Source organism: Trichechus manatus, unplaced genomic scaffold, assembly GCF_000243295.1.
Source record: "Trichechus manatus latirostris isolate Lorelei unplaced genomic scaffold, TriManLat1.0 scaffold00113, whole genome shotgun sequence".
NCBI lineage: Eukaryota > Metazoa > Chordata > Mammalia > Sirenia > Trichechidae > Trichechus > Trichechus manatus.
This window is the reverse complement of record NW_004444049.1, coordinates 7,645,309-7,671,439: the sequence shown is the minus strand read 5'-3', so window position 1 is coordinate 7,671,439 and position 26,131 is coordinate 7,645,309. Positions and strand designations below refer to the sequence as shown.

Sequence of the window (26,131 nt, the reverse complement as noted above, 5' to 3'; positions counted from 1 at the left end):
AATATTAGTTCTTTCCATTATAAAGTCCCTAGGTGGCACAAACAGTTTGCACTCAACTGCTAACCTGGGTCGGTTCGAACCCACCCAGCGGTACCACAGAAGATAGGCCTAACAATCTGCTTCCATTGAGATTACAGCCAAGAAAATGCTATGGAGCAGTTCAAGTCTATAACACATGGGTTGCCATGAGTCAGAATCAACTTGAGGAAAATTAACACCAACAACAACTTCCCATTCTAAGAGTGCATGATCACATATATGGGATGTATTTTCTGGAGGGGTAATTGGATACATTCTAGATTCTTCCAGAAGTTCACAAGTCTCTTATGAGGGCCTATTGAGAGAGGAAGGCAAGAGGAGGGAAGGGGGCGTGTTCTGTTTGCTGGTGGCAGGATAGCTCTTCCTCTACTTGGAGTTTTCAGCACTTTCAGGCAGTTGCTGGTTTGGGCCTGATGCTGTCCACCACCGCTGAGAGAACGGCTCCTGCAGCCTTTGCGCCCTCCCTCAAGGCGTGCTCTACCTGCAAAGCAGATAGGTTGACAGGATGGTCAGTCACAGCCCTAGGCCTGTGTCCTCCCCTTCCCCTGCCCCACTGCTACCCTTCAGAAACTGGCCTTTTCCTAAAGGAGGATGCAGCCTGTGCTATCCTAGATTTCCCAAAACCTAGGTCTGCAAGAAACCAAGAGAAGCTAGCATTGCTCAAGACCAACATCCAAGGCAGGCTTGCTTCCTTTCCTCTGGGAGCATGCAGGGCTCCTGGTCCCCCTCCTCCCTCAAAGCCATTCTGCCCAGGGTTTGCCTCCAGCATGGGACTCAGAGGCAAAGCATCTAAGAGTGTCACAGTCACTGAGGCCCTCATTTTACCCAGAGGGGCGAACCCATTTGGACAAATTCACATAGTGAATTAGTGTCTGAGCTTAGATTTGGGCTTGGGTTTCCTGACTCCTTGGCTTGGGATCCTTAGGAGGCCCAAATATAAACCCCTTTAAACTGACGATCTTCTTTTCATGTACAAATGCTTGTGGAACAGGAAATCCCTCATACAAGAGCCAGGCAAGCTCCAGACACCTAAGTAAGGCCTCACAAGAATGGAATGCAGGAGAGGACCCAGAGTGCAGAGGAAGAAGATGCAGAAAGTCAATAGTGGACAGGGTATTGCGGGCGGCACGGAGGGCATACTAGTGCTCACTGAGAGACCAGATCACCATCGGATAAAGACCAACATACTAGGATTTGAGCCCAGCCTGTTAACTAAGAAAAAATGATTTTGTCTTTAAACTTTGATTTTTTTTCATCTATAAAATCACCATCACCACCAGTTGCTGTCAAGTCAGTTCTGACTCATGAAGACCCCATGTGTTTCAGAGTAGAACTGTGCTCATAGGGTTTCCAATGGCTGATTTTTCAAAAGTAAATCACCAGGCTTTCTTCCCAAGGTGCCTCTGGGTGGACTTGAACCTCCAACCTTTCGGTTAGCAGCCAAGTGTGTTAACCATTTGCACCACCCAGGGACTCTCATCTATAAAAAGGAGATAATATTACTTCCTTTGCTTATCTGATGGGGTTTTAGTAAGGGTCAGATATTAACAAGAGAAGCCCAAATTATCACAGATATTTAGGATTTTCAAAGCCCTTTCACATGTATTATACCACATTTAATTTATCATCACCCTATATGGTGGGAGCCCTGGTGGCACAGTAGTTAAAGTGTTCGACTGCTAACCGAAAGCTCAGCAGTTCAAACCCACCAGCCACTCTGTGGGAGAAAGATGTGGCAGTCTGCTTACATAAAGACTACAGCTTTGGAAACCCAATGTGACAGTTCTACTCTGTCCTATAGAGTCACTATGACTCGGAATCAACTTGATGGCAATGCGTTTTGTTTTTATATAGTGGGAGGTCAGAAACCCAAATGCAATGGGGCCAAGCAGGTAATGTGAGGAAAGCTGGTAGGTGATACACTATCCCTACCCACCCCATGTAAAGGGAAGCCACTACAGAGTGTCGACAAGCAGGAATGCAGGCCCATAGCCTGATCAAAATGTGGTTCAAGAGAAGCTGTGAGTTCAGATCTTTTTGTATAAAATTTCTATATTTTCACATGTTGGCAAGTAATTCAAATTCAAAAAAAATAATACCATACATCCAAGCAGAACATATCTGTGGGCTAGAGATGGCCTACAGGCTTCTGGATAAAGTATTTGCCTCGGTCTATCCCCATTTTGTAAAGTAGGAAATAGTCTCAGAAATAAAAGTGACTTGACCAAGGAGACTACATTAGTTAATTGTCACACTTGGACTTTAACTGAGTGGTCTTTCTATAAGCCCAGTGGTTTTTCCACTCCTCTGTGGGTTAATATTCACCACCCGTCTGTCAGTTTGTCATATTGTGGTGACATGCATGTGTCGCTGTGATGCTGGAAGCTATGCACTGGTATTTTACCCATGGTGTTACCCATGGTAGACAAGTTTCAGTAGACCTTTCGCACTAAGACAGAGTAGGAAGAAAGGCCAAGTGATCTCCTTTCGAAATTTAGCCAGTGAAAAGCTTATGGAGCACAACAGAACAATGTCCAACTCACTTGCTTTTGATACATTATAAGGAAGGATCAGTTGCTGATGAACCAATATGACATCATGTTTGGTGAATTAGTGGGCCACTGAGGGCTAGGGATTGGCACAATAGCTGCAACAATGGACTCGAACATGCCAGCGATCATGAGGATGACGAAGGACTGGGCAACATTTCACTCTGTTGTACATAAGGTCATCATGAGTCGAAGTCAACTCAACGGCAGCTATCTATCTATGTCTATGGGTTAATATAGGTGAAAATACTTCCTGAACCATAAAGTCCTATAGTACAACAAATAATATGATGATGCCACAGATCACTGTCCTGATCACTGATGAGATAATAAAGCTCATGAAAGCTCCACAAGAAGCCATCATTAAAGCAAAGGGCGCCATACCTGCTGACTCCTGTGCACACCGTATCTGAGGTCATTCACAAAGTGCTCACAGTTGCCTTCAATCAGGCTGTACTGCACGATCTTGTTGATCATCATCTTCGTACGCTGGATAATCCTGTCCACGGGCAGGGGCAGGTATGTCCCATCTAGCTTGTTGTTGATCTTCCAGGAGCAGCCATGCAATACGTCCTCCAGACGACTATATTTTACAACGGCTCGGTTGCTAAAGACAGAAGTGATGCTGCCAGCCTCAAATTCCTCACCTAGAGACCAAAGACAAACCAAAGTTGGACAGTGGCTAGGGGTAGTATACAGAGCACTGGTTCACTCTAAGACTTTAAGTCAGCTGCTCCTTTTGGGGCCTTAGTTTCACCATCTGTAAAAGGCATAGCAGGGAATAAGGGGTTGGACTAGATGAACTATAAAGGACCAGCTTCCCCACCAAGGTTTTGCCCTGCACTGCAGTACTGCTCTCAACCCCTCAGGGAGGTCTGTCTTATTAAACTCTATCGGTACCTTCCAGTGTGGTCCCAGACTACAATCAGTGTTGTGCTGACCTCTAATTGGTCCTTGGATTTGAGTCTTGCTTTCCTTATCAGACTTCAGTGACCTTCACAAGTAACATGTATAGGGCGCCCTCTATCTGTATTTGTGAGCTCCTGGGCATGGTGCTATCATGTACATGATAATAGTGGTTTTCAAACTGTCCATGGCACGCCTTCAGGGCCACTGCAGGGGAACAGGGAAGCAAGCAGACAGGGCTCCAGATGGCACCAACCAGCTTCAACTCAGAGCAGCTTTGCTTTTATCTGTATTCAAATGCTGGAATTCTCATTAAAAGAGTTTGTTTGGAAAATAGGGTTCCACAGCTTTGAAAAAAGAAAAGTTTAAAACTGTTATAGCAGTCAGTCCTTAGAGGAGACAGAGGCTCAGAGAGGTTCAAGAACTGGACCCAAAGCCAGGTAGGTGGTAATTTAAAACAAGAACTGGTTTTTTGCTACAGTATATGTATATAAGTCAAAATTGACCCAACGGCAACGGGTTTGGTTTTGGTGGTTTGTTATATGCATATGCAAATGTAGGTACACTTCCCCTGTGTTAGTTAACCAAGAGCTAGAAATGTCCCTATTCTTTTCTTGCGGATTTCAAGAAAAACTGCTGATTTTACAAAAGCTGGCAGTGAGCACCCAGCATTTGGGAGCAGAGACGGCAGAATTCATTTGTAGAGATATTTCTGATGGTGGCGGAGTTGGCGGGACAAAACTGTCAATGAGCTCTTCGGTTATACAAGAGGGAGGCTCCCAGACTTAGTCTGGAAAGGAGAAATGGAAATAATTGCAATGTGATTTTTACATTCTTTGCATAGAATCTGAAACAAGAAGTGGGGAAGGGTGTGAGTGGATGGGGCAAGGAAGAGAGGCGATGGGAATCTGCTCTGTGGGAAGGTCCCAGAAAGATGGGAGGCTGGGCCAAAGGAGGAGGATAGGATGCAAATATGAGGGCCATGGACATTGGCCTTTGGTACCAGTGCCCTTCTGTAATTTAAGTTTGAATGGCAGTATTTGCAACAGGATACAAAATTCAAAAGACATTGAAGAGTATACAATGGAGTCCCCTCCCTCCCCATCTCCCAGACCCCCAGCTGCCATCTCTTGTGACAATCACTGTGACCAGGGATTCTAGATGTTCAATTTTAAGTTGTTTCTGTTCTAAACTGCAATTTTCCTCTATTATCACTACCACCCTCATCAAGTCTCTACTAAAATTTGATTAACCACAGGTTTAGTCTTAGTTTTATGTCAATGCTGCCTTGAGAAATAAAAGATGTCTACACTGAGAGTGAAGCCGACTGGAGCAGATTGGAGCAGTAGCGAGACAAGGTGAGGAGCCTGCCAAAGGTGATCAGAGAGCTGAAAGCAGCATTTGGGAACAATAGTTAACAAGTGACGATCAGAACATCTCCCGCATCCCTCCCAGGGACTCCTCAGAAATATGAGGAAGGTTATTGAACTCTTGTCAATACAAAATGGAGGTTTACGCTCTTACACTTGTACTTTAAAATAAAGGATGACCTAGAAGGTCAGGGAACTTGGGGGACACTTTTTACACTGTCATCTCTCTTAGTCTGGGCACACAATGGTTATTGGCAAACAGAGACCAAGCTTTATTACATAGTAAATAGGGGTCCAGTATGCTTCAGGGTACTTTATTGCTAAGAAGGACAGCAGCTGAGGAACACAATAATTAACTTCAATATAAATATTTCAATAGAGTATCCACTCTTACTCGGGGAAGCCAGATGGACCACATAATCATCTTCCACATAGATGGCCCAGTGCTCATAGCCAATTCGAAAAATTTCAATCAGGTCTCCGGGTCTGGGCTTTGGTTTGCCCTATAATGGAAAAAAAAAAGAGAGAGAGATAGAAACTTCACATGCTCAAGGAACTCCAGAGACCCAGCTGGAGAGCTGCTGCAGCTCAGCCTAAGATCCCCTCACTGTTTCTAATCACCTTACCCAAGCTGAAGAAAGTTCTCTTCACACAAAGGACCAAAGAACATCCCCCATCCTGTTATCACTCTCATCATTAGAGCTTTAGAGGCCATCTGTGCTAGTTATCAATTTATTGCTTCTCAACTCCGAATGTACCCTCTGATATATGGTCTGTGATTAACCACAGAATTCCCTTAAGCATCTTTCCTTTAAAGTGAGCAAGATGTTACGCTTTCTCAATAAAGGACCCTGGAGGGACACTGCAAGAGGAAGGGGCTTTCCTGCAGTTTCTGGCTGGGGAGGAAGAAGACTGATGGTCAATAGCTTGAGCATGAGGATAGCTGGTGGAGCAATGCCTGAGCTCACATTCTCAGTTCCTAAGCACCCTTGCAGCCTCCACTTTTCTGGGGTTCTCTTGACAGGGAAACCTGTGCCCAAAGGCCTTCTGCCCATGCAGGTGTCCTGATTCCTACCTCCCTCACCTTCCCACCCCCATATGGTCTACTGGCAGCCCAGAGGGTCCTCCCCTCCTCTGCACACCCATGCCATCAGTTGCTGATCACCAGCCTCCCACCTGCACTCCAGAAGGTTGCCTCCTGCTTGCTTTCCATTTGGTGCTTTCTTATAATTTCTGTCTCTTTATTGATATTCTCTATTTGATGAGTCATTGTCATCCTACTTTCATTTACTTCTTTAAACATACTCCTAATAGCTGTTTAGAAGTCTTTGTCTGCTAGGCCCCACATCTGGGCCCCCTAGGAAATAGTTTCTATTGACTGTTTTGTTTTTGTTTTGTTTTCTTGTTTATGAGCCACTCCCACTTCTTTGCATGTCCCATAATTTTTTGTTGAAAAATGGACATTTTAGGTAATACATTGTAGTAATTCTGGATTCTGATTACCCTCCCCTTGAGGAATGGCAGTTGTTGCTTTTTGTTTTCACGTTTGTTGGTTGGTTTGTTGGTTTATTTGTTTAGTGACTTTCTGGACTAATCCTGTGGAGTCCGCTTCCCTCACAGTGTATGGCCACTAACGTGTCTACAAAGTTTTTCTTCTTGTTTTTATTTTTAAGCCTGGCTTCCTAGGGATCATTCTTGGGCCAATATAACTTAATGATCAGTCAGTATTTGGTCATAGGCTGAACCACACATTGAGCCAATAAGGCTTCCACCCTTTGCCAGTGGATCTCTCTGTGGCTTGGAAAATGCAACTGAAGTTCCAAAAGTTTACAAGTCTGTCCCAGCTTTTACTTCTGCATTCATAAGGCCTCATGTTCAGCAAGGGGTTAGAGACTCACTATGGCCTTCTCCAGTCTCTCCTGAATGTGTGTGTAGCCTTGTGCATGCCTTCCAAACCACAAGGTATATGTGGCAGATTTTCAAGGCCCTCTTAAGATGTCTTGCTACCTGGATTTCCATGTTAAATTTCTGGTTGATCTGTTGGTCTATTTCTTGTCTCAACAAGTACTGCAACCTCAGGCTAGCTGCAATTTTTGCCTGCCATGATTTTTTGCCACTGAGATAGTTATTGTTTCAACAACATCCCTGGGCATGGAATTTTCCAAACTCTGCCCCAAATAAATTCACCTCCACCCCCCTTTGTTGCTCCGGTCCTCCCAGCCTGCCCCACCCACCTAGGTAGAACTTTCCCACACAGAGCTGGAGGAGGGAGACCTGAAAAACCACAGTCTTCCCTTGTTCTTTCCTAGATTCAGTAGATTTTCTTGAATTAACGCTTCTCTATTTGTTGTATGCTTTTGGTCAAATTTCCAGTCTTAATTTTGTCCAGCTTTATCTTTGCTTTTTGGGGAGAGGATTTGCTAAGAACCTCACTTAACCATTACAGAAGGCCTGGCCACTTCAGGGAATGGGTTTTTATAGGCATAAACCGGATAATCTACACTCCTATGTTACATGGAAGGAATTGAGACCAAGGGAGATGAAGTCCTTTGTCGAACGTTCCATAGCAAGTCCACGGTAGAGCTAAAACAAGAACTAGGGCTTCTTTCTGTCTCCCTAACCAACTCTTTCTTCTTTAAAGGGAAAACGCAATGGTAGAGGAGCACCCACTAGAGGGCACCCTAACCTAGCATTCTCACCCGGAAAGCAGAACTATATTGTAGGAGACTTAAAGCTGAGTTTCATTTTCTTTTGCCATAGACCCAGGAAAAGAGATGTGGATATACTCCTCCTTGAAATCTGGATGTTCACAGTCCCTCATGGTTATTTCTGACAGGAAAACTATACTGTCAAAGAAGCCACGTAGGAAAAGGGAGATAATGCCAACTCTACCCTCCCCAATGGTAGAGGGTCCCAAGGCTAAGGCAGCAAATGTTTGAAGGCCCCTCTGGAGTCAAAGAAAGGTGACAGAAGAGCTAAGTAATGAGCACATTAGATCATCATAATGGACATCTTTAAAAACTCCAGTTTGATTAGGGGCTGGGAGGAGAAAAAAAGCCAAAGACTTGTACTAGGGTTACTAAGGAAGGTGGGAGTATTTTGAGGGGGGTAACAGCTAAGGATTGGGAGGACAACACATAAAAGATGGCACAGATCAGAAAAAGTGATGTGATGATGATAGATGGAGATGGAGGACTAAGGAGAAGTAGGACTAAGGAGAAGGAAAGAGACTAAGCAGAGAGAGGAGATCTTTCTCATCCTTTGGCCAAGATTAAAAAGAAACAATTAGCAAATTAATAGAATTCTGTTTGTGATTCAAATATCAAGAAGAATATGTTGTTTTAAACAAACACTTCTGTCTTGATAAACACCAGTGGGATCAGAGCAGTGTTTTAAAATTTCCATAAGGAAGTCTGAATTATCAAATATTTTGAAACTTATTTTTAAAAAATTAAAAACTAAGTTTAGTTCAACATTTGCATGCACTGACACAAGTAAACAGTTAAATTACTTCTAATTTATAATTTAGTTATATACAGACCTTTGATTCCTGGATTTTCTAATCATTTTTCTCCTTTGGACATAGGTAAATGAGAAAGAAATGATTAAGTATAGTATTTTTAAAGGAAAAAAATGCTCTAAGTGAGGGCTATTTCTGCTCTTATACACATAATACAAGAAGGCCCATAAGCTCATCCTCACCAATACAGTAGCCTGTTGTAAGCTGTAGTCAAGTCGGCCCCTGACTCATGGTGACCTGATGCACAACAGAACAAAATGCTGCCAGGTCCTGCGCCATCCCCATGATCGGTTACGGATTGGACCATTGTGATCCATAGGGTTTTCATCGGCTGATCTTTGGAAGTAGATAGCCAAGCCTTTCTTCCTAGTCCATCTTCATCCAGAAGCTCCAGTGAAACATTTTCAACATCATAGCAACACATAAGCCTCCACTGACAGACATATGGTGTCTGTGCAGGAGGTGCACTGGCCAGGAATCGCATGCAGTTCTCCTGCATGGAAGGTAAGACTTCTACCATAGCCTAAAGACCAGTAGTATTTAAGTCTTGTTATTAGCTAGGAAGAAAAAGAAAGGCCCAGAGAGGAAGAGGAAAGGACAGACAATAAGTTGAAGTACAGGAATTCAAATCAATCACACTCAGGCTATTTCTGCACTGATCAGGGCTTGGGGAAGGAGGGTTGACAATAATGTTGTAGGGCAGGTTTTGCTGAGTCAGTACAGAAGGAGACCCAGATGAAACTTTATGCAGCTTTGACACCATCCCTGACTCCATCTCAGCCTACCTGAGCACAAACCCTGATACCCGAGAGTATATTGATACCAATGACATTTACCTTCCTCCCAGAGTATCTAGTGGAGGGCAGGACTCTGTAAGCCTGCCAAGCCAAGTGGACAGCCACACCCAGTGTAAGCCCATTTCCCCCACCAACCAAAGAGCTAATTACCTCCCACTAGGCATAACTGAAGAAGCCCTAATGGCACAATGGTTAAACACTCGGCTGCTAACACAAAGGTTGTGGTTCAAACCCATCAGCCACTCCACAGGAGAAAAGACCTGGCAATCTGCTCCTGTAAAGATTACAGCTTAGGCTCCTAGGAATATATCCTAGAGAAATAAGAGACATGACACAAATACGCATATGCACACCCATGTTCATTGCAGCATTATTCACAATAGTAAAAAGATGGAAACAACCTAAGTGTCCATCAACAGATGAATGGATAAACAAATTATGGTACATACACACAGTGGAATGTGATGCAACAATAAAGAACAATGACAAACCCACAAAACATCCCACAACATGGGTGAATCTGGAGGGCATTATGTTGAGTGAAATAAGTCATTCCCAGAAGGACAAATACTGTATGAGACCACTATTATAAAAACTCATGAAAAGGTCTGCACACTGAAAGAAACAATCTTTGATGGCTACAAGGGATGGGAGCAGTGGGAGGGAAAAACACTAGACAATAGATAAGTGGTAACTCTGGTGAAGGGTAAGACAGTACACAATGCTGGGGAAGTCAGCACAACTTGACCAAGGCAAGGTCACGGAAGCTTCATAGATACATCCAAAACCCCTGAGGGACCGAATTACTGGGCTGAGGGCTGGAGACCATGGCCTCAGAGGACATCTATCTCAATTGGCAGAACATAGTTTATAAATAAAATGTTCTACATCCTACTTTGGTGAGTAGTGTCTGGGTCTTAAAAGCTTGTGAGTGGCCACCTAAGATACTCCATTGGTCCCACCCCAACTCGAGCAAGGGAGAATAAAGAAAACCAAAGACACAAGGGAAAGATTAGTCCAAAGGACTAATGAACCACAACCAACTACCACAGCCTCCACCACACTGAGTTCAGCACAACTAGATGATGCCCAGCTACCACCACCAACTGCTCTGACAGGGATCACAATAGAGGGTCCCGAACAGAGCTAGAGAAAAATGTAGAACAAAATTCAGACTCACAAAAAAAGACCAGACTGACTGGTCTGACAGAGACTGGAGACACCCTGAGAGCATGGCCCTTGGACACCCTTTTAACTCAGTACCGAAGTCACTTGTGAAGTTCACCCTTCAGCCAAAGATTAGATGGGCCCATAAAACAAACAACAACACAGTAGCTCCATCATCTCTACGAGACTAAACAGGCACACCAGCCCAAGGGCAAGGATGAGAAGGCAGAAGGGGACAGGAAAGCTGGGCAAATGGAAATGGGGAACCCAACGTCAAGAACTGGAGAGTGTTGACACATCATGGGGTTGGCAACCAATGTCACAAAACAGTATGTGTATGAATTGTTTAATGAGAAAATAATTTACTCTGTAAACCTTCATCTAAAGCACAATTTTTTAAAAAGCACATAAGTTAAAAAAAAGTGTGCATATTTGTATGCAAGTACTGACATAATGATGACTAACAAATTGACTTATTTAAATATTTCATTCCTAGACTAAAATGCCCTTATGTAAAAAAAAAAAAAAAAAAATTACAGCCTAGGAAACCCTAGGCGGTAGTTCTGCTCTGTCCGATAGGGTTACTATGAGTTGGAATCAACTCAAAAGCAAACAACACCACCACCATGACTGGGTCATTCTCACTGACAACATCAATCAATGAAGCAATCAATATCATCTTTGTTATTTCCTGGAATAACTGCCAATAGGAGGACAGCACAACTGATTGTGATGTTAGTCTAAGGGAGAAGAACATACAAAGGAGTCTGTATGCTGATCATCAAGGACGCTGAACAAGCTTTGTGGTGCAGAAAACAGAAGGACCTGGGATTAGGGGTGGGATGAGTTAGAATTTTAAACAGTTTTCTTTGTTCTTTAGTGCTCTCTCCCCTGCAATATTGCCACTGGATGGGTTAAAAAAAAACTTTGCTGTCAAGTCGATTCCGACTCTTAACGACCCTATAGGACAGAGTAGAACTGGCCCATAGGGTTTCAAGGTGCAACTAGCGCATTCGAACTGCCAACCTTTCGGTGAGCAGCTGAGCTTTTAACCACTGTGCCACAAAACTGAAAGGGATTCACAACAGATTTAATAGTCATCTCTAGTTACCCACTCTCTTGCTAAATTTTCTCCCACTGTAAAGTGATTATATTGAGCATTGGTTATCAAACTTCGTTGCACACCAAAATCTCCTGGGGAGCTTTAGAAAATTATGACTGGCCTGGAGTAAGGCCTGGGCATCAGAGTTCTAAGAGGTCCCCAGGTGATTCTAGTATACAGCTAAGACTGAGGATTGCTACAGGGGAGGCTTTTCCAAGGTCACATCCTTCCCTTTTCCCTTGCTTTACACTCTCCCAGCTTTTCACGAACTACAAGGAACCTGTCTACTGCCTCCAGGGTGACCTCCAATCCCAACTGATATTCTAATCTTCAATTCCAGTTTAAGGTTTTTCTTCCTTTTTTCCCTCTTTGGAATAAGATGTGACTTCAAAATCCTCCATCCATCTGCTATTTACATCCCTTGCACAGACTGGCAACCCAGCTCTAGTCCTTCTCCCCAAAACAGACACTGACTTTAAAAAAAAAAAAAGACTGGTCTTTCATGAGACTTCCTGGATAATAATATTTTGTGAAAGTATTATCTGACAGTTGTGATGCAGAGAAGTGGGTAGAAGTTTCATTCCTGCCTGCAGCATGCGGCAGGGAGGTAGGAGCTAAATCACAAAGTAAGAGTTTTATTTTTAACTCCTAGGAGACAAAAATGTGAAGCCTCTAGGCTGTTTCTATAACACACTGACTCTTGGGTCAATACCTTACCAGGCATTAGAACAGACGTGGAAAGCTGGGAGAAGAAGAAAATCATCAAGACACAAGTATGAGGCCTGTTGGAACTTCACTTTCAACTCCAGCCCTAACCCAGATAACATCTCAGGAATGAAACCCAAAGCTTCATATGTTGACATGTCACAAAAGAGCAAATACTATTAAGAATGGCAGACAACTAGAGAGTCATAGAAAGAAGACAATTCTTTCCGGAGTTAGGAGACCTGATTCAAACCCCAACTCTTCCACTTACTTAGAACTTCTGAGAGAGCAACAATATGGTTCTTTACTATTTCAATGTCAAAAGATTATTATATGTCCTATTGGAGTCCATCATTCTGATTATTCTGTTATAAATCTGTCATCATGAATTTTTTTTCTAATCCTTTGTAATAGCTATCTGGTGGTTTTATTCACCTGATAAATTACCTCTTTATATATTCAATCAATAAATATTTATCACGCACTTACTATTTTAAGCATTGGAAATATAGCAATGAAAAAGACTGGCAAGTGCTCTGCCCTCTGGTTGGAAGGAGACAGATAATCAATAGGCAAGATACTATATAGTGTAATAAGTGCTATTAAGGCAATAAATGGGACAACATGACAGAAGTGTTGTGTTTTTGGGGTGGAGAAGACTACTTTAGATAGAGAGGTCAGAGATAACCTCTCTGAAAAGAAGACAAGTATGGGCAGGATCTGAAAAATGAGGAAAGAGCAGTCCTGGCAACCCAGTAAATGCTAAGGCTCTGAGGAAGGAGGCTGGCACGGCTGATGCAGCATGAGTAAGGGGCTGGAGGAGGTGAGCGATACAAGATGAATCTGGAGATGATGTATGGGTTGTAGGCCATGGTAAATGGTTTGGATTCTTTTGATAATAGCCCACCCATTTTCCTTTGGGTTATTTCTCCTTCCCTCTCCGTCCATGTGATTCTAGTAGAGATACTAGTCACAATATTCAGGCTTAGCCAATCATTACACTCTGTTCCAAGCTGGGTCAATATGATAGTCCTTCCCTTGGATTCTTATAAACAAATCAAAGGGAGAGATGCTCTATTTTCTTGGGTTGCTAGCTGGGACTATGTAAATCCAGAGTTGCCAGAGGCCTCCCCACCCCAAACCACGTGGAGGAAGCTACTGATTTTGAGGAAAATGAAGCCATTAATCTGAAATAAGCCAAGAGGAGAGACAGAAAGATAGAAAGAGGCCCCTGACATACCAGAGACACTGTTTAAAGTCTCTAAGGAACCCGGAGCTGCCCAGGTTCCTACCGTGATTCCTTCCCGACTCTAAGTTACCCCAGTTAGCATCCATAAAAATTCCTTTTTGATTAATACTAGTTAAAGCTGGTTTTCTATTATTTACAACTTAAAGTCTTGGTTAATACACCCCTTATTCATTTATTCATTCCTTCAACAAGTATTTATTATGCGCTACGTGCCAAGTACTGTTACAGATGATAAGGACCAATGTACGAGGAAGGAAAGAAATCTACACTCATAGATTTATATTCTAATGAAAAGAAACAGATAAACAAATAAACAAGAAAATACCGGGTAGTAAAAAAACGTGCTGTGATGAAACTGAAAAAGAGGGATATGATGGAAGGTAACTGTGTTGCATGGTCGATAAAGAGCTCTATGAAGAAGTAAGATCAGGATTGATCAGAAGTCAATGTCAAGAAAAAGAAAATTATGTAAAGATCTGGAAGATCATTCCACGGAGGGGGGCAGTACAAAGACCGTGAGCTGGATGAAGGACAATAAATGAGTGGGGAGATCATGCCAGATGAGGCTGTAGAGGAAGAAAGAGATCAGACTATGGTTCAGGTGGAAGCTTTTCTGGAGTGGATCAAACATTAAATGGAAAGTGAGAAACTGCAGACCATGAGTGTAGACAACTCTTTCAAGACATTATGAAAGGAACGAGAGGCACAAAGTGGTAAATGAAGCAAAATATGGGATCTGGGGAGTGCATTTTCACGATGGGAAAGACAACCAAAACAAAAAAACCCATTGCCTTTGAGTCAATTCCAACCCATAGTGACCCTATAGGACACAGTAGAACTGCCCCATAGGTTTCCAAGGAGTGGCTGGTGGATTTGAACTGCCAACCTTTTGGTTAGCAGACATATCACTTAATCACTGCACCACCAGAGCTCCAATAGCATGTTTAAATTCCAGTAATAAGGCTCCAGCAGCGAGGGAGATGCTGATGATAGAACTCTTAAGGGTCCTGAGAAAGTGAGAGGGGCTAACATCAAGAGCACATTGAGGAAGAATGGGTCTTGCTTAAAAATAAGGATCTTCTTCCATGGGAATAGAAAGAACAAAGGACAGAATGGGAGCAGGGGGAGGTATGGCCATGGTCAGTGATCTCTAAGCCCTCGGGTCAGAGAAAGAGTTGGCATTCCTCTCGTGCTAGGACTTTGAGATGTATTTATTTCATCTGTCCTGTCTTGGCATTAATTCACCCCTGTTATATAAAACAGTAAGTAATCCCAGCATTTTAAAGGGTATGTACATGGTTTGATGAAAGCAGCAGAAATAGGAGTTAAATGATTGAAGGGATAAATCCAGAGCCCCAAAATGGCACACGAGAACATATAACTTTAGAGAAATGTAAAAGAAGCCATGTCCATCAAAGATATATGCACAGGGGGAAAAAAAAAGATATATGCACAGACCTTAATCAGGTTACAATGAAAACAGAACAGCTTAAAGTGATGCGTCATGGCAGATTTTTGTCATAACTCTTTCTAAACCAGGAAAAAGTGAGTGAAACCACGTATGTATTTTATACACAGTTTATATGGGGATGGTGCTTATCACATTGTATTATGAGTTCTTTTTCCTGTTTTCCTAAATAGTCTGTGAAGACCTTGAGGGCAAAGACAAGAATATCCTGCCAGATCTCTACTGAACACAATACTGTAGAAGAGCAATGCTATATACGTCTTATCTCACTGTTACAAAGTAAAATCCCATTCATCTCTTACCCCATTTTTGCTATTAAAATTGAGTTCTCCAGGCCCTTTTTTTTTTTTTTTTTTTTGCTTATAATGTTATCAAATGAAACTCCAGAGCTTAATCTTAAAAATGCAAGTCTTTATAAATTAAAAAAGAAAAAAATGTCTCAGAAAACATTGAAGGTGATGGCCACCCTACCGCTAAACAACAAGACATAATTTTCTGCACGTAGAACTTGCTAAAGAATCTGATTTGATAAGGTGTTAAATTGAAAACATCCACAAGAATATCAATCTTGTTATATTGTGCAATATGGAGACTCTATGAATATTCATAACTGTTAGCAACTTGTTCCTTTCTCTGTCAATATGAATCAGTCCTGAGAAGTATCATTTTAACAAAATGGTCTTAAAACATTTTAGAAATTGTTCTGGTGTCTTTTGAAAGTAGTCTTAAAGAAAATATGAAATTTTGATTGGTTGTTGGGCATGATAATTAGTTGTCCTGGTAATAACGTTGTAATTGATACCTTCATATTCTGTAGAATCAAAAAAAGGGTCAATTGGCACTTTCTTCTTCTATCATATGATGAAAAATAAACACTTGTGACTGTGAGAATTATTATTTTAATAAAGATTAAGAGCCTTGTCTCCTTTAAATGAACATAATGCAACAGGGGAACCTAGCAGTAGCTGTGATAGCCAAGTTTTCCAGCAGACCCAGATAATATCTTTTTTGGATAATATCACACTAAAATCACTGCTATAAGACACCTTAAAGAACATTAAGTATGATTTCTTCATTTTACACAAAAAAAAATGAGCTTATACAGTCATTGGCAAAGCCAAGACAATAATACAGGCCTATTGATTTCGAGTAAAATGCTTTTTTGCCCATCATACTTCCCTTATTGGCAAGACTGAGATAAGGAAAATGAAATGATGAATTAAAAACTTCTGGAGCTGTCAGCCCTGGCAACGAGCTGAATTTTTTAGACTGAAAAAATTTACAGACTTTATAGATGTACGGACAAAGTGAACAATTATGTCTAATAAAGATTTTTTTTAAGCATAAGCTAATCCTATGTATTGTCAAGATGGAATATTGGGTACTAGATTTACCCTCCTGCCTGAAACAACCAAAAGAACAAGAAAAAAATGTTTACAAGACATGAAACAACAATTTTCACAACACTGGACTTTAGGCAACAAAGGACAGTGATCCTTGAGAGATCAGAAACAAATGAGATGAGCTCTACAATTGTCTCAGCTTACAGTCTTGAGAGAGTTTCTAGGCCATGGTGTAGAGAGGAAGAATGCAGGTAAAGCCCGGCATACTCTCTGAGTAAGAAACTAGAACTGAAAGTCAGGGGAGACCAAGACAACAAAAGCTGGCAGCACACAGTACAGAGGGGAGAGAGATGCAAAGAGAGTAAAAACTGCAGCTCTACAGAGGATCCCTCTCAAGTATTTAGTGAAGAACTGAAGAGTATATGCATGTGAAGAAACTATCTGAGGCTGGAAGAAGAACCATCCCAATGGGTCAGAAAGAATGGTACCAAGACCCATGAAGGGCCAGGAATACTGCCTGTTCTCAAAAGCCAGAACCTCATAATTCACAAAATATTAGGTAGGGCACTTAGAAGGATCTTTCCTTACAAGTGGGAAAAAGCATTGACAAAACATGGCTCTGGTGTTCTCTTAAAAAAATCTTCAAAGATCTGAAAGGATCAAATTGTTTCCAAGTAATGTAACTGCATCCCAGAACAAAGCTCGAGAATATTTATTTGAATAGCAAAATATCTAGCATCCAACAAGGTAAATCCCAATCAAAGATTACCAGTCAGGCAAAGAAAATGCAACCCACAATGAGGAGAAAAATAAATCAATCAAAACTGATCCGGAACTGAAAAAGATGTAAGAATTAGCAGATAAGGACATTAAAATAGTTATAACTATATCATTCTGTTTTTTAAAAAGCTAAGTAAAGATATAGAAGCTATTTTTTTAAACCAAATTGAAATTCTTGAAATGAAACTATAGTGTTTGATATGAAAAATAGGCTGAATGCTATTAAAAGCTGATGAGACATTGAAGAAAAGATTAGTGAACTTGGAGACATAGCAACAGATGCTATCCAAAGGAAAGACAGAGATTTTTTAAATGATTTTAAATGGAAAGAGAAACGGTGAGCTGTAGGACAACTTCAAGCAGCATAATATGCATGTATTTTATTCTTGAAGGAAACTCTGGTGGCGTAGTGGTTAAGTGCTACAGCTACTAACCAAAGGGTCAGCAGTTTGAATCCACCAGGTACTCCTTGAAAACTCTATGGGGCAGTTCTACTCTGTCCCATACAATCACTATGAGTCGGAATTGACTTGACGGCAATGTGTTTTTATGCATATCCTTGAAAGAAAGGGAAGCTACTGAAGAAATAGTCTCCAATATTTCTCCAACTTTGATGAAAACTATAAATCCGCAAATCCAAGAAGTTCAACAAACCTCAAGAACAAGAAATATGAAGAAAACTACACCAAGGCACTTCATAATCAAATTGCTCAAAACCGGCAAGAAAGACAAACTTTTAAAAAGCAGACAGAGCAAAAAAAATATCATATACCGTACAGAAAAAGAAAACAAAGGTAAGAATATCAGCAGATTTCTGTTTTGAAACAATGTAAGCAATAAGACAGTGGAGCAACATCTTTAAAATAAGGAAAGAAAAAACTGTCAACCTAGAATTTCCTTTTTTTCTCAAAAAAAGGGAAAAATACTTTTTCAGACATCACAAAACATTACTGATAGAAATAAAAGAAGATTTAAATAGAGACACACCTTCTTCATAAGACTCAATCTTGTTAAGATGCCAATTTTCTAAAGTTTCAAGGCAATTCAGTCAAAATTCTAGCAGGCTTTTTGTAGAAATTGGCAACCTGAATATTGGTAACAAATCACCTAGAATATCCAAAATAACTTTGAAAAATAAAGATCAAGTTGGAGGACTAACATTACTCGATTTCAAAAATTATTATAAAAGTACATTAATCAAGATAGTGTGGTACTGCTCTTACAATGGACAAACAGGATCAACCAAACAAATAGAGTCCAGAAAGAGATCCACAAGCAAATGGATAACTGATTTTCCACAAAGGTTCTAAGGCAACTCAGTGGAGAAAGGATAGTCTTTTCAACAAATGGTGCTGGAACAACAGGATATCCAGATGGAGAAAAAATAAGCTTCGATCTATACCTTGCACCATATTAAAAAATTAAGTCAAGATGTGTCAAAGACCTAAATGCAAAAACTAAAACTAAGACTTCTAGGAGACAATCTTTGTGGCCTTGGATTAGGCAAAGATTTCTTAGATACCAGAAGTATGATTCGTAAAATAAAACGCTGATAAACTGGGCTTCATCAAAATTAAAAACTTCTCTCCTTCAGAAGACACCGTTAAGAGAACGCAAAGATAAGGCCCAAACTGAGAAAAATATTGCAAAGCATGTATCTAGTGAAGAACCTGTATCCAGAATTTCTACAGAGCTCTCAAAACATAATAAGAAAATATACAAACCAACTTTTTTCAAATGTTCAAAAGACATTTCACCAAAGAAAATATATATGGATGACAATATACAAGGACGTGAAAAGATACTCAACATCATTACTCGTTGTCGTTGTTAGCTGCCGTGGAGTCAGTTCTGACTCCTAGCAACCCTGTGTACAATAGAACAAAACACTGCCGTGTTCTGCACCATCCTCACAATCATTGCTTTTTGAGCCCGGTGTTGCAGCCACTGTGTCAATCCATCTCTTGAGGGTCTTCCTCTTTTTCCCTGACCCTCTACTTTACCAAGCATGATGTCCTTCTCCAGGGACTGGTCCCTCCTGATAACAAGTCCAAAGTATGTCAGACAAAGTCTCACCATCCTCACTTCTAAGGAGCATTCTGGCTGTGCTTCTTCCAAGACAGATTTGTTTGTTCTTCCGATAGGCCATGGTATATTCGAAGTTCTTCGACAACACCATAATTCAAATGCCTCTCAGTAGTCATTAGGGAAATCAAAATTAAAACTACAGTGAGATATGAATACATACTTATTAGAATAGCCAAAATAAAAAAGACAGAACATACCAAGTTGGTGAGGATGTGTAAAATGGTAGAGCCACTTTGGGAAACAATAAGCTAAGCGTACACCAACTATATGATCTAACCATTTCATTCCTAGGTATTCACCCAAGAGAAAGAAAATATACATCTATGTAAAGACTTGTACACAAATGTTCACAGCAACTTATAATAGCCCAAAGCTGGCAACAACCCAAATGTCAGTTGACAGGTGAAAGGAGAAACAAATAGTGGTATATCCATACATATATGTTCAGCAATAACTTATTCATAACATGCAACAACATGAATGTAATTTAAAATAATTAAATACAGTGAAAGGAATCAGACCAAAAAAAAGAGTACATACTGTGTGATTCCATTTAGATAAGTCTCTAAAAACTGCAATCTAATCTTTAGTGACAGAAAGGAGACCAATTGTTGCCTGAGGATGGGGGCAGAGTGGGGAGAGGGAGAGCTTACAAAGGCACAAGGAAACATTATCTTGATTGTGGTGATGGTTTCACGGATGTTACATATACAGAAATTTAACAAATTGCATATTTTAAATATGTTCAGATTACTGTACCTCAATAAAGCTGTTTTTAAAGCAGGGGGAGGGGGAGTAGGCAACCAACATCCCAAATCAGAGCGAGGTTTTACTGTGCCTCACAGTCTAAATAAAGTAAAATACAATACGTCCAGAAATCACTGGGAAGCTAAAGATACACGCTGTCTATGACTTCTTGCTATACCTACCTCAGCTGTTTGCTTTATGAACTTGCCGGGACTTTCAGGCTTCGTTGCTGAATTCGACTCTGTCCCTTTCCAGCTGGGTGTTACATCAGCGTTAACTTCGGCCTGCTCCCTAAATGAATTTCAGATGGTATTTCACAATTATTTGGAAATCGGTATTACAGATCACTTCAGATTTGTGACTTTTAAGATACCTTTCCATTTTGAGATTCTAGGCAACATTTTCCTCTAAGATTGTTTCTATGAAGTTATACCTTTCATACAAAATAATGGCTGTTTACTATTTTTCTGACAATTGTTGAAAATGCTATAACAGAAATGAGTAGCTTTCAGGGTGTTTTTTAATTTGCTAATAATCCTTTCAATTGTTTAGCAAAGTTATACTTGCACATAGCTTACGAAAAGGAAACAGTAGGTGATGGCTTATAACGAAATCCGTTATGAGGGCTTCTGCCCCACCGCCTCTCACCGCCCTCCCGCCCAGTTCTACTGCCCAGAGGCAAGCCCAGCGAACTCTTGAGCTGTTTCTTTTAATAATTAGCTCCATATTTCTGAGAAATCTTGTTGCATCACAACACTTTAACTCGAAATAATGTGAAAGAAATCAGAATATTTTATTTCTTGAAACAAAACGTTACGGGAGAGAATTGAAAGTGAAGAGGAAAATATGCTTTTTGGGTACTATTTAAAAAAAAAAAAAAACACTTGCCATTGCGTTGATTCCAACTTGTGGAGACCCCACGTGTTTCAGAGTAGAACTGCACTCTATAGGGTTTTCAACAGCTGTGGTCTTTCAGAAGTAGATCACCAGGTCTTTCTTCCTAGGCACTTCTGAGCGGATTCGAACCGCCAACCTTAGCAGCCAAGCGCTTAACCATTTGTGCTACCCAGGGACTCCTTTTGGGGTAGTAGAGTAAAATGTTTGGGGACCAGAAAGCCCTGGGTTTGAATCCTGGCTCTGATGCTTGCTGTCCAACCTTCAGCTGGTAAATCAATTTGTCTGAACCTTTGTTTGACTATCGGTAAAATAAAGATGATAATGTGAGCCTCACAGAGATGTCAAGAGGATTAAATGAAAAAGCACAAACAGTAATGCCTGTGAAAGCTGGAAACTGTCAAGCAGAAATCTGTCAGAGAAGGAAAACGCCAATATTTTCCACTAAATAGAGAACAACAGAAGTGACGGCACCTGTCAAAGACGGAAAACTTGCGAGACCTGGAAAAACAAGGCAGTCTCCTCGAGTTCCAGCTCTCACAGGTGTCACTGTATATGCATCTTCTACATTGTTGTTGTTAGGTGCTATCTAGTCAGTTCTGACTCATACAGACCCGATGTACAACAAAATGAAACACTGCTCAGTCCTGCACCATCTTCACAACCGTTGCCATGTTTTAGCCCATTGTTGCAGCCACTGTGTCAATCCATGTCGTAAGGGTCTTCCTCTTTTTTGCTGACCCTCTACTTTACCAAGCATGATGTCCTTCTCCAGGGACAGGTCTCTCCTGATAAAATGTTCAAAATACATAAGACGAAGTCTTGCCATCCTTGCTTCTAATAAGCATTCTGGCTATACTTCTTCCAAGACAGATATGTGTGTTTTTCTGGAAGTCCATGGTATATTCAATATTCTTTGCCAAGACCATAATTCAAAGGTATCAATTCTTCGGTCTGCCTTATTCATTGTCCAGCTTTCACATGCATATGAGGTGACAGAAAATACCATGGCTTGGCTCAGGCACGCTTTAGTACTCAAAGTGATATCTTTGCTTTTTAACACTTTAAAAGAAGTCTTTTGCAGATTTGCCCAATACAATGCATCTTTGATTTCTTGACTGTTGCTTCCATGGGCACTGATTGTGGATCCAGGTAAAATGAAATCCTTGACAAGTTCAATGTTTTCTCCGTTTATCATGATGTTGCTTATTGGTCCAGTTGTGAGGATTTTCGTTTTCTTTATGTTGAGATGTAATCCATACTGAAGCTGTGGTCTTTGTACTTCATCAATAAATGCTTTAAGTCCTCTTCACTTTCAGCAAGCAAGGTTGTTAATGAGTCTTCCTTCAATCTTGATGCCCCGTTCTTCGTCATATAGTCCAACTTCTCGGATTATTTGCTCAGCATCCAGATTGAATAAGTACAGTGAAAGGACACAACCCTGACGCACACCTTTCCTGATTTTAAACTACACAATATCTCCTTGTTCTGTTCGAATAACTGCCTCTTGATCTATGTACAGGCTCCTCATGAGTACAATTAAGCGTTCTGGAATTCCCATTCTTCACAATGTTATCCATAATTTGTCATGACCCACACAGTTGAATGTCTTTGCATAGTCAATAAAACACAGGTAAACATCTTTCTGGTATTCTCTGCTTTCAGCCAATATCCATCTGACATCAGCAATGATATCCCTTGTTCCACATCCTCTTCTGAATCTGACTTGCATTTCTGATGGTTCCCTGCTGATGTACTGCTGCCATCGGTTTTTAATTATCTTCAGCAAAACTTTACTTGGATTTGATATTAATGATACTGTTCAATAATGTCCACATTCTGTTGGATCACCTTTCTTTGAAATGGGCACGAATATGGATCTCTTCCAGTCATTTGGCCAGGTAGCTGTCTTCCAAATTTCTTGCGATAGATGAGTGAGTGCTTCCAGCATTTGTATCCGTTTGTTGAAGCACGTCACTTGGTATTCTGTCAGTTCTCAGATCCTTGTTTTTCGCCAGTGCCTTCAGTGCAACTTGGACTTCTTCATTCAATACCATTGATTCTTGATCATATGCTACCTCCTAAAATGGTTGAACACTGACCAATTCTTTTTGGTATGGTGACTCTGTGTATTCCTTCCATCTTTCCTTGATGCCGTGTTGTTCAATATCTTGCCTTCAATATTGCAACTCAAGACTTGAATTTTTTCTTCAATTTTTTCAGCTTGAGAAATGCCAAGTGTGTTCTTCCCTTTTGGTTTTCTAACTCCAGGTCTTTGCACATTTCATTATAATACTTTACTTTTGTCTTCTCGAGCTGCCTCTTGAAATCTTCTGTTCAGCTCTTTCACATGATCTTTTCTTCTGTTCACTTTAGGTACCCTACGTTCAAGAGCAAGTTTCAGAGTCTCTTCTGACATCCATTTTGGTCTTTTCTTTCTTTCCTTTCTTTTTAATGACCTTTTTGCTTTCTTCATGTATGATGTCCTTGACGTCATCCCACAACTCGTCTGGTCTTCAGTCATTAGTGTTCAGTGCATCAAGTATATTTCTGAGATGGTCTCTAAATTCTGGTGGGATATACTCAAGATCATATTTTGGTTTTCGTGGATTTGTTTTAATTTTCTTGAGCTTCAACTTGAACTTGCATAAGAGCAATTGATGGTCTGTTCCCCAGTCAGCCCCTGGCCTTCTTCTGACTGATGATACTGAGCTACTCCATTGTCTCTTTCCACAGATGTAGTCGATTTGATTCTTGTGTATTCCATCTGGCAAGGTCCACATTTATGTTGTTGAAAAAAAGATATTTGCAATGAAGAAGACTTTGGTCTTGCAAAATTCTGTCATGCAATCTCCAGCGTTGTTTCTATCACCAAGACCATATTTTCAAACTACAGATCCTTCTTTGTTTCCAACTTTTGCATCCCAATCACCAGTAATTATCAATGCATCTTGATTGCATGTTTGATCAATTTCAGACTGCAGAAATTCGTAAAAATCTTCAATTTCTTCATCTTTGGCATTAGCGGATATGCATAAATTTGAATAATAGTCGTATTAACTGGTCTTCCTTGTATGCATATGGATATTATCCGATCACTGTTAGTGCTGTACTTCAGGATAGATCTTGAAATGTTCTTTGTGACCATGAATGTGATGCCATTCCTCTTCAATTTTTCGTTCCGGGCATAGTAGACCATATGATTGTCCAATTCAAAATGGCCAATACCAGTCTGTTTCAGCTAACTAATGGCTAGGATATTGATCTTTATGTGGTCCATTTCACTTCTGACAACTTGCAGTTTGTCATAATATGGCGGCTTTCGTGTTAGTGTGATGCTGGAAGCCATGCCACCAGTATTTCAAATACGAGCATGTTCACCCATGGTGGACAGGTTTCAGTGGAGCTTCCAGACTAAGACAGACTAGGAATAAAGACCTGGCAATCCACTGCTAATAAAATTGGCCAGTGAAAACCTTACGAACAGCAGCGGAACATTGTCTTGTATATTACCAGCACTCAAAAATGGTTTCTTTACCTTTCCCCACATTTTAATTCTTCTTCTTCAAAACTAAACCATATGTGGGAAGGAGGGGGACACCTCATTTTCAGTATAGCTCTTCTCCGTAACTCAGCCCCTTGGAATTTTGAAAAAGAGGCAAATATCGGGTTTTGTCTCATTCGTTAGTTAGGGACACCAGCTGGCAATATTGTGATCCCTCTTCCAAAGTGATTCAGTTTGCAGTCGTCTGGAGAATGGCCCTGTGGCTTGAAACTACTGCAGACTATGCCTCCAGCCAGTGGGTCACAGGCCTCATCGTCATCTGTCATGACCAGGAGCACACCAGCCTTCTCTTTACTGGTTAGTGGGGAGCTGGTTTGCACAGAAATCACCTCAGGATTTGTTTTACTGAAAGGCCATCAAGGTCAATTCTTCAAAAGGCCTGTCTACTGCCCAAAGACCTAGTCCTTTCATACCAGGAATCTTACCCCTGCTGGCCACTTCTTCCCTGGTCTGACGCACCCTGCTGTGGTGACTTGGGTGACTTGGGCGGGAGCTGGGTCAACATCTGGCATCCCAGGGATTCTTCTAATTCAAGAAAAAGTAAATGCTATTTAAAACCACAATTGCTTTTCAGGAGGTTTAGACCTGTGAGAGAAGAATTTGAGAACCTTGAGGCTATGCAGAGGTGGACCCTGAGCTCTAATCCAGAACCTGCCTGGCTCCTGGTAACCCTCAGTACATTTTCCGATGAAGGGAAGCGTGGGAGTAGGTGCTGGGCAGGGTTCAGTTCCTCTGCCACAGAGAGACTTTGGAATTCCCAGGGGCGGAATTGGGGCAAAGGTGAAGAAGCGAGAATGGTTCTCCCCCAGACTCGCAGAAATCTTGGGGCTCAGCCCCTTCAGAAGCTTCTGCGGAGCTAGAGCCTTTCTTAGCTCTACCTGCGGGAGAGCTGTCACCTCAGTCTCGCTTCCCCTGAAATGTGGTAGGAAGGTTCAAGAGAGCCGCTGGATGCCTGGCTCACTGGGTAGGTCGTAACTGTATCTGTGATGGAATTACTAACAAATGATCATTCTGAACTATTCATTCATTACGCTCAACAGGTGTTTCACACAATCAAATGGTGACTACGGTGACTTATCTGAGGTTCCGACGGCCTGCCGGGGTCAGCGGCTACCATTCCCCAGGCAGACCCGCTGGGGTACAGCTGACTGAAGGGGAGGAAGCTCTGGCCGCCCCCGGGGCCAAGTACCGGAGGCTTTCGACGTGGCTTTGGAGCCGGGCTGCGGCAACCGAGAGAGGCGGAACCTGTGTTTGCCACCGGCCGCGGGGCTCAAGCCCATCCCGCCACTGCTGCCCGCCCAGCCCCGGCCCTCGCAAGCCCGCCAGGTCTCAGTCGGCGCGGTCCCTGGTCGGCAGAGCTGCCAGGTCGTGGGCGCTCGGGCGGCGCGGGGAGAGGCTGAGATGGCAGGGAGAGGTGGAGGGGGGCGGGGTGCATCGCAAACGGCGTGGGGGCGCGGGGGGCGCGGGGAGAGGCTGAGATGGCAGGGAGAGGCGGAGCGGAGCGCGGGGGGCGTCGCAAACGGCCGTGGGCGCGCAGGGCAACGGCTAGGGCCCAGTGAGCATGTCCAGGGACAGAGAGGGGCACCAATGACGGCTCTGGAATGCCCAAGAATCTGGGGGCCTTCGAGAGGACAGGCAGGGAAAGGGACGCAGGAGGTTGTTCGTGGAGTGGAAGGCAGCGCAAAACACTGCCCAAAAGTCTTGGAATATGGCTGGAGAAGCTGAGTGTTAAGGAGCAGACAGAGGAGCGATATCTGGAGAGTGGGGGCTGAGGCCAGATTAGGAGTGCATTGGGGAAGACATTCAGAAGTTAAAACCTGGAAGAGTTCATAGTTTCTCTTT

The 26,131-nt window shown here is 41.8% G+C and overlaps 1 protein-coding gene across 1 annotated transcript; it reads right to left on the bottom strand.

Moving 5' to 3' along the window:
• Positions 1 to 254: 254 nt before the first annotated feature.
• Positions 255 to 24,794, bottom strand: PLAAT5 (phospholipase A and acyltransferase 5). The gene is made up of 5 exons (XM_023738126.1): positions 24,715 to 24,794; positions 20,013 to 20,121; positions 5,259 to 5,367; positions 2,973 to 3,235; positions 255 to 520 (listed from the first exon to the last, which is right to left on the bottom strand). The coding sequence occupies exons 1-5, from the start codon at positions 24,792 to 24,794 to the stop codon at positions 428 to 430; spliced, it is 654 nt and encodes a 217-aa protein (XP_023593894.1). The 3' UTR covers positions 255 to 427.
• Positions 24,795 to 26,131: the final 1,337 nt, after the last annotated feature.

What these genes read in the sequence shown, in the direction of transcription:
- PLAAT5 (XM_023738126.1), bottom strand. Translation starts at nt 24,794, where the DNA reads ATGTTGACCCAGCTCCCGCCCAAGTCACCCAAGTCACCACAGCAGGGT. An exon ending in GGAAGAAGTGGCCAGCAGGG is followed by an intron (nt 20,122 to 24,714) that starts GTAAGATTCCTG and finishes AAATTCATTTAG; the next exon opens with GGAGCAGGCCGAAGTTAACG. An exon ending in GGTCCATCTGGCTTCCCCGA is followed by an intron (nt 3,236 to 5,258) that starts GTAAGAGTGGAT and finishes TTTGGTCTCTAG; the next exon opens with GTGAGGAATTTGAGGCTGGC.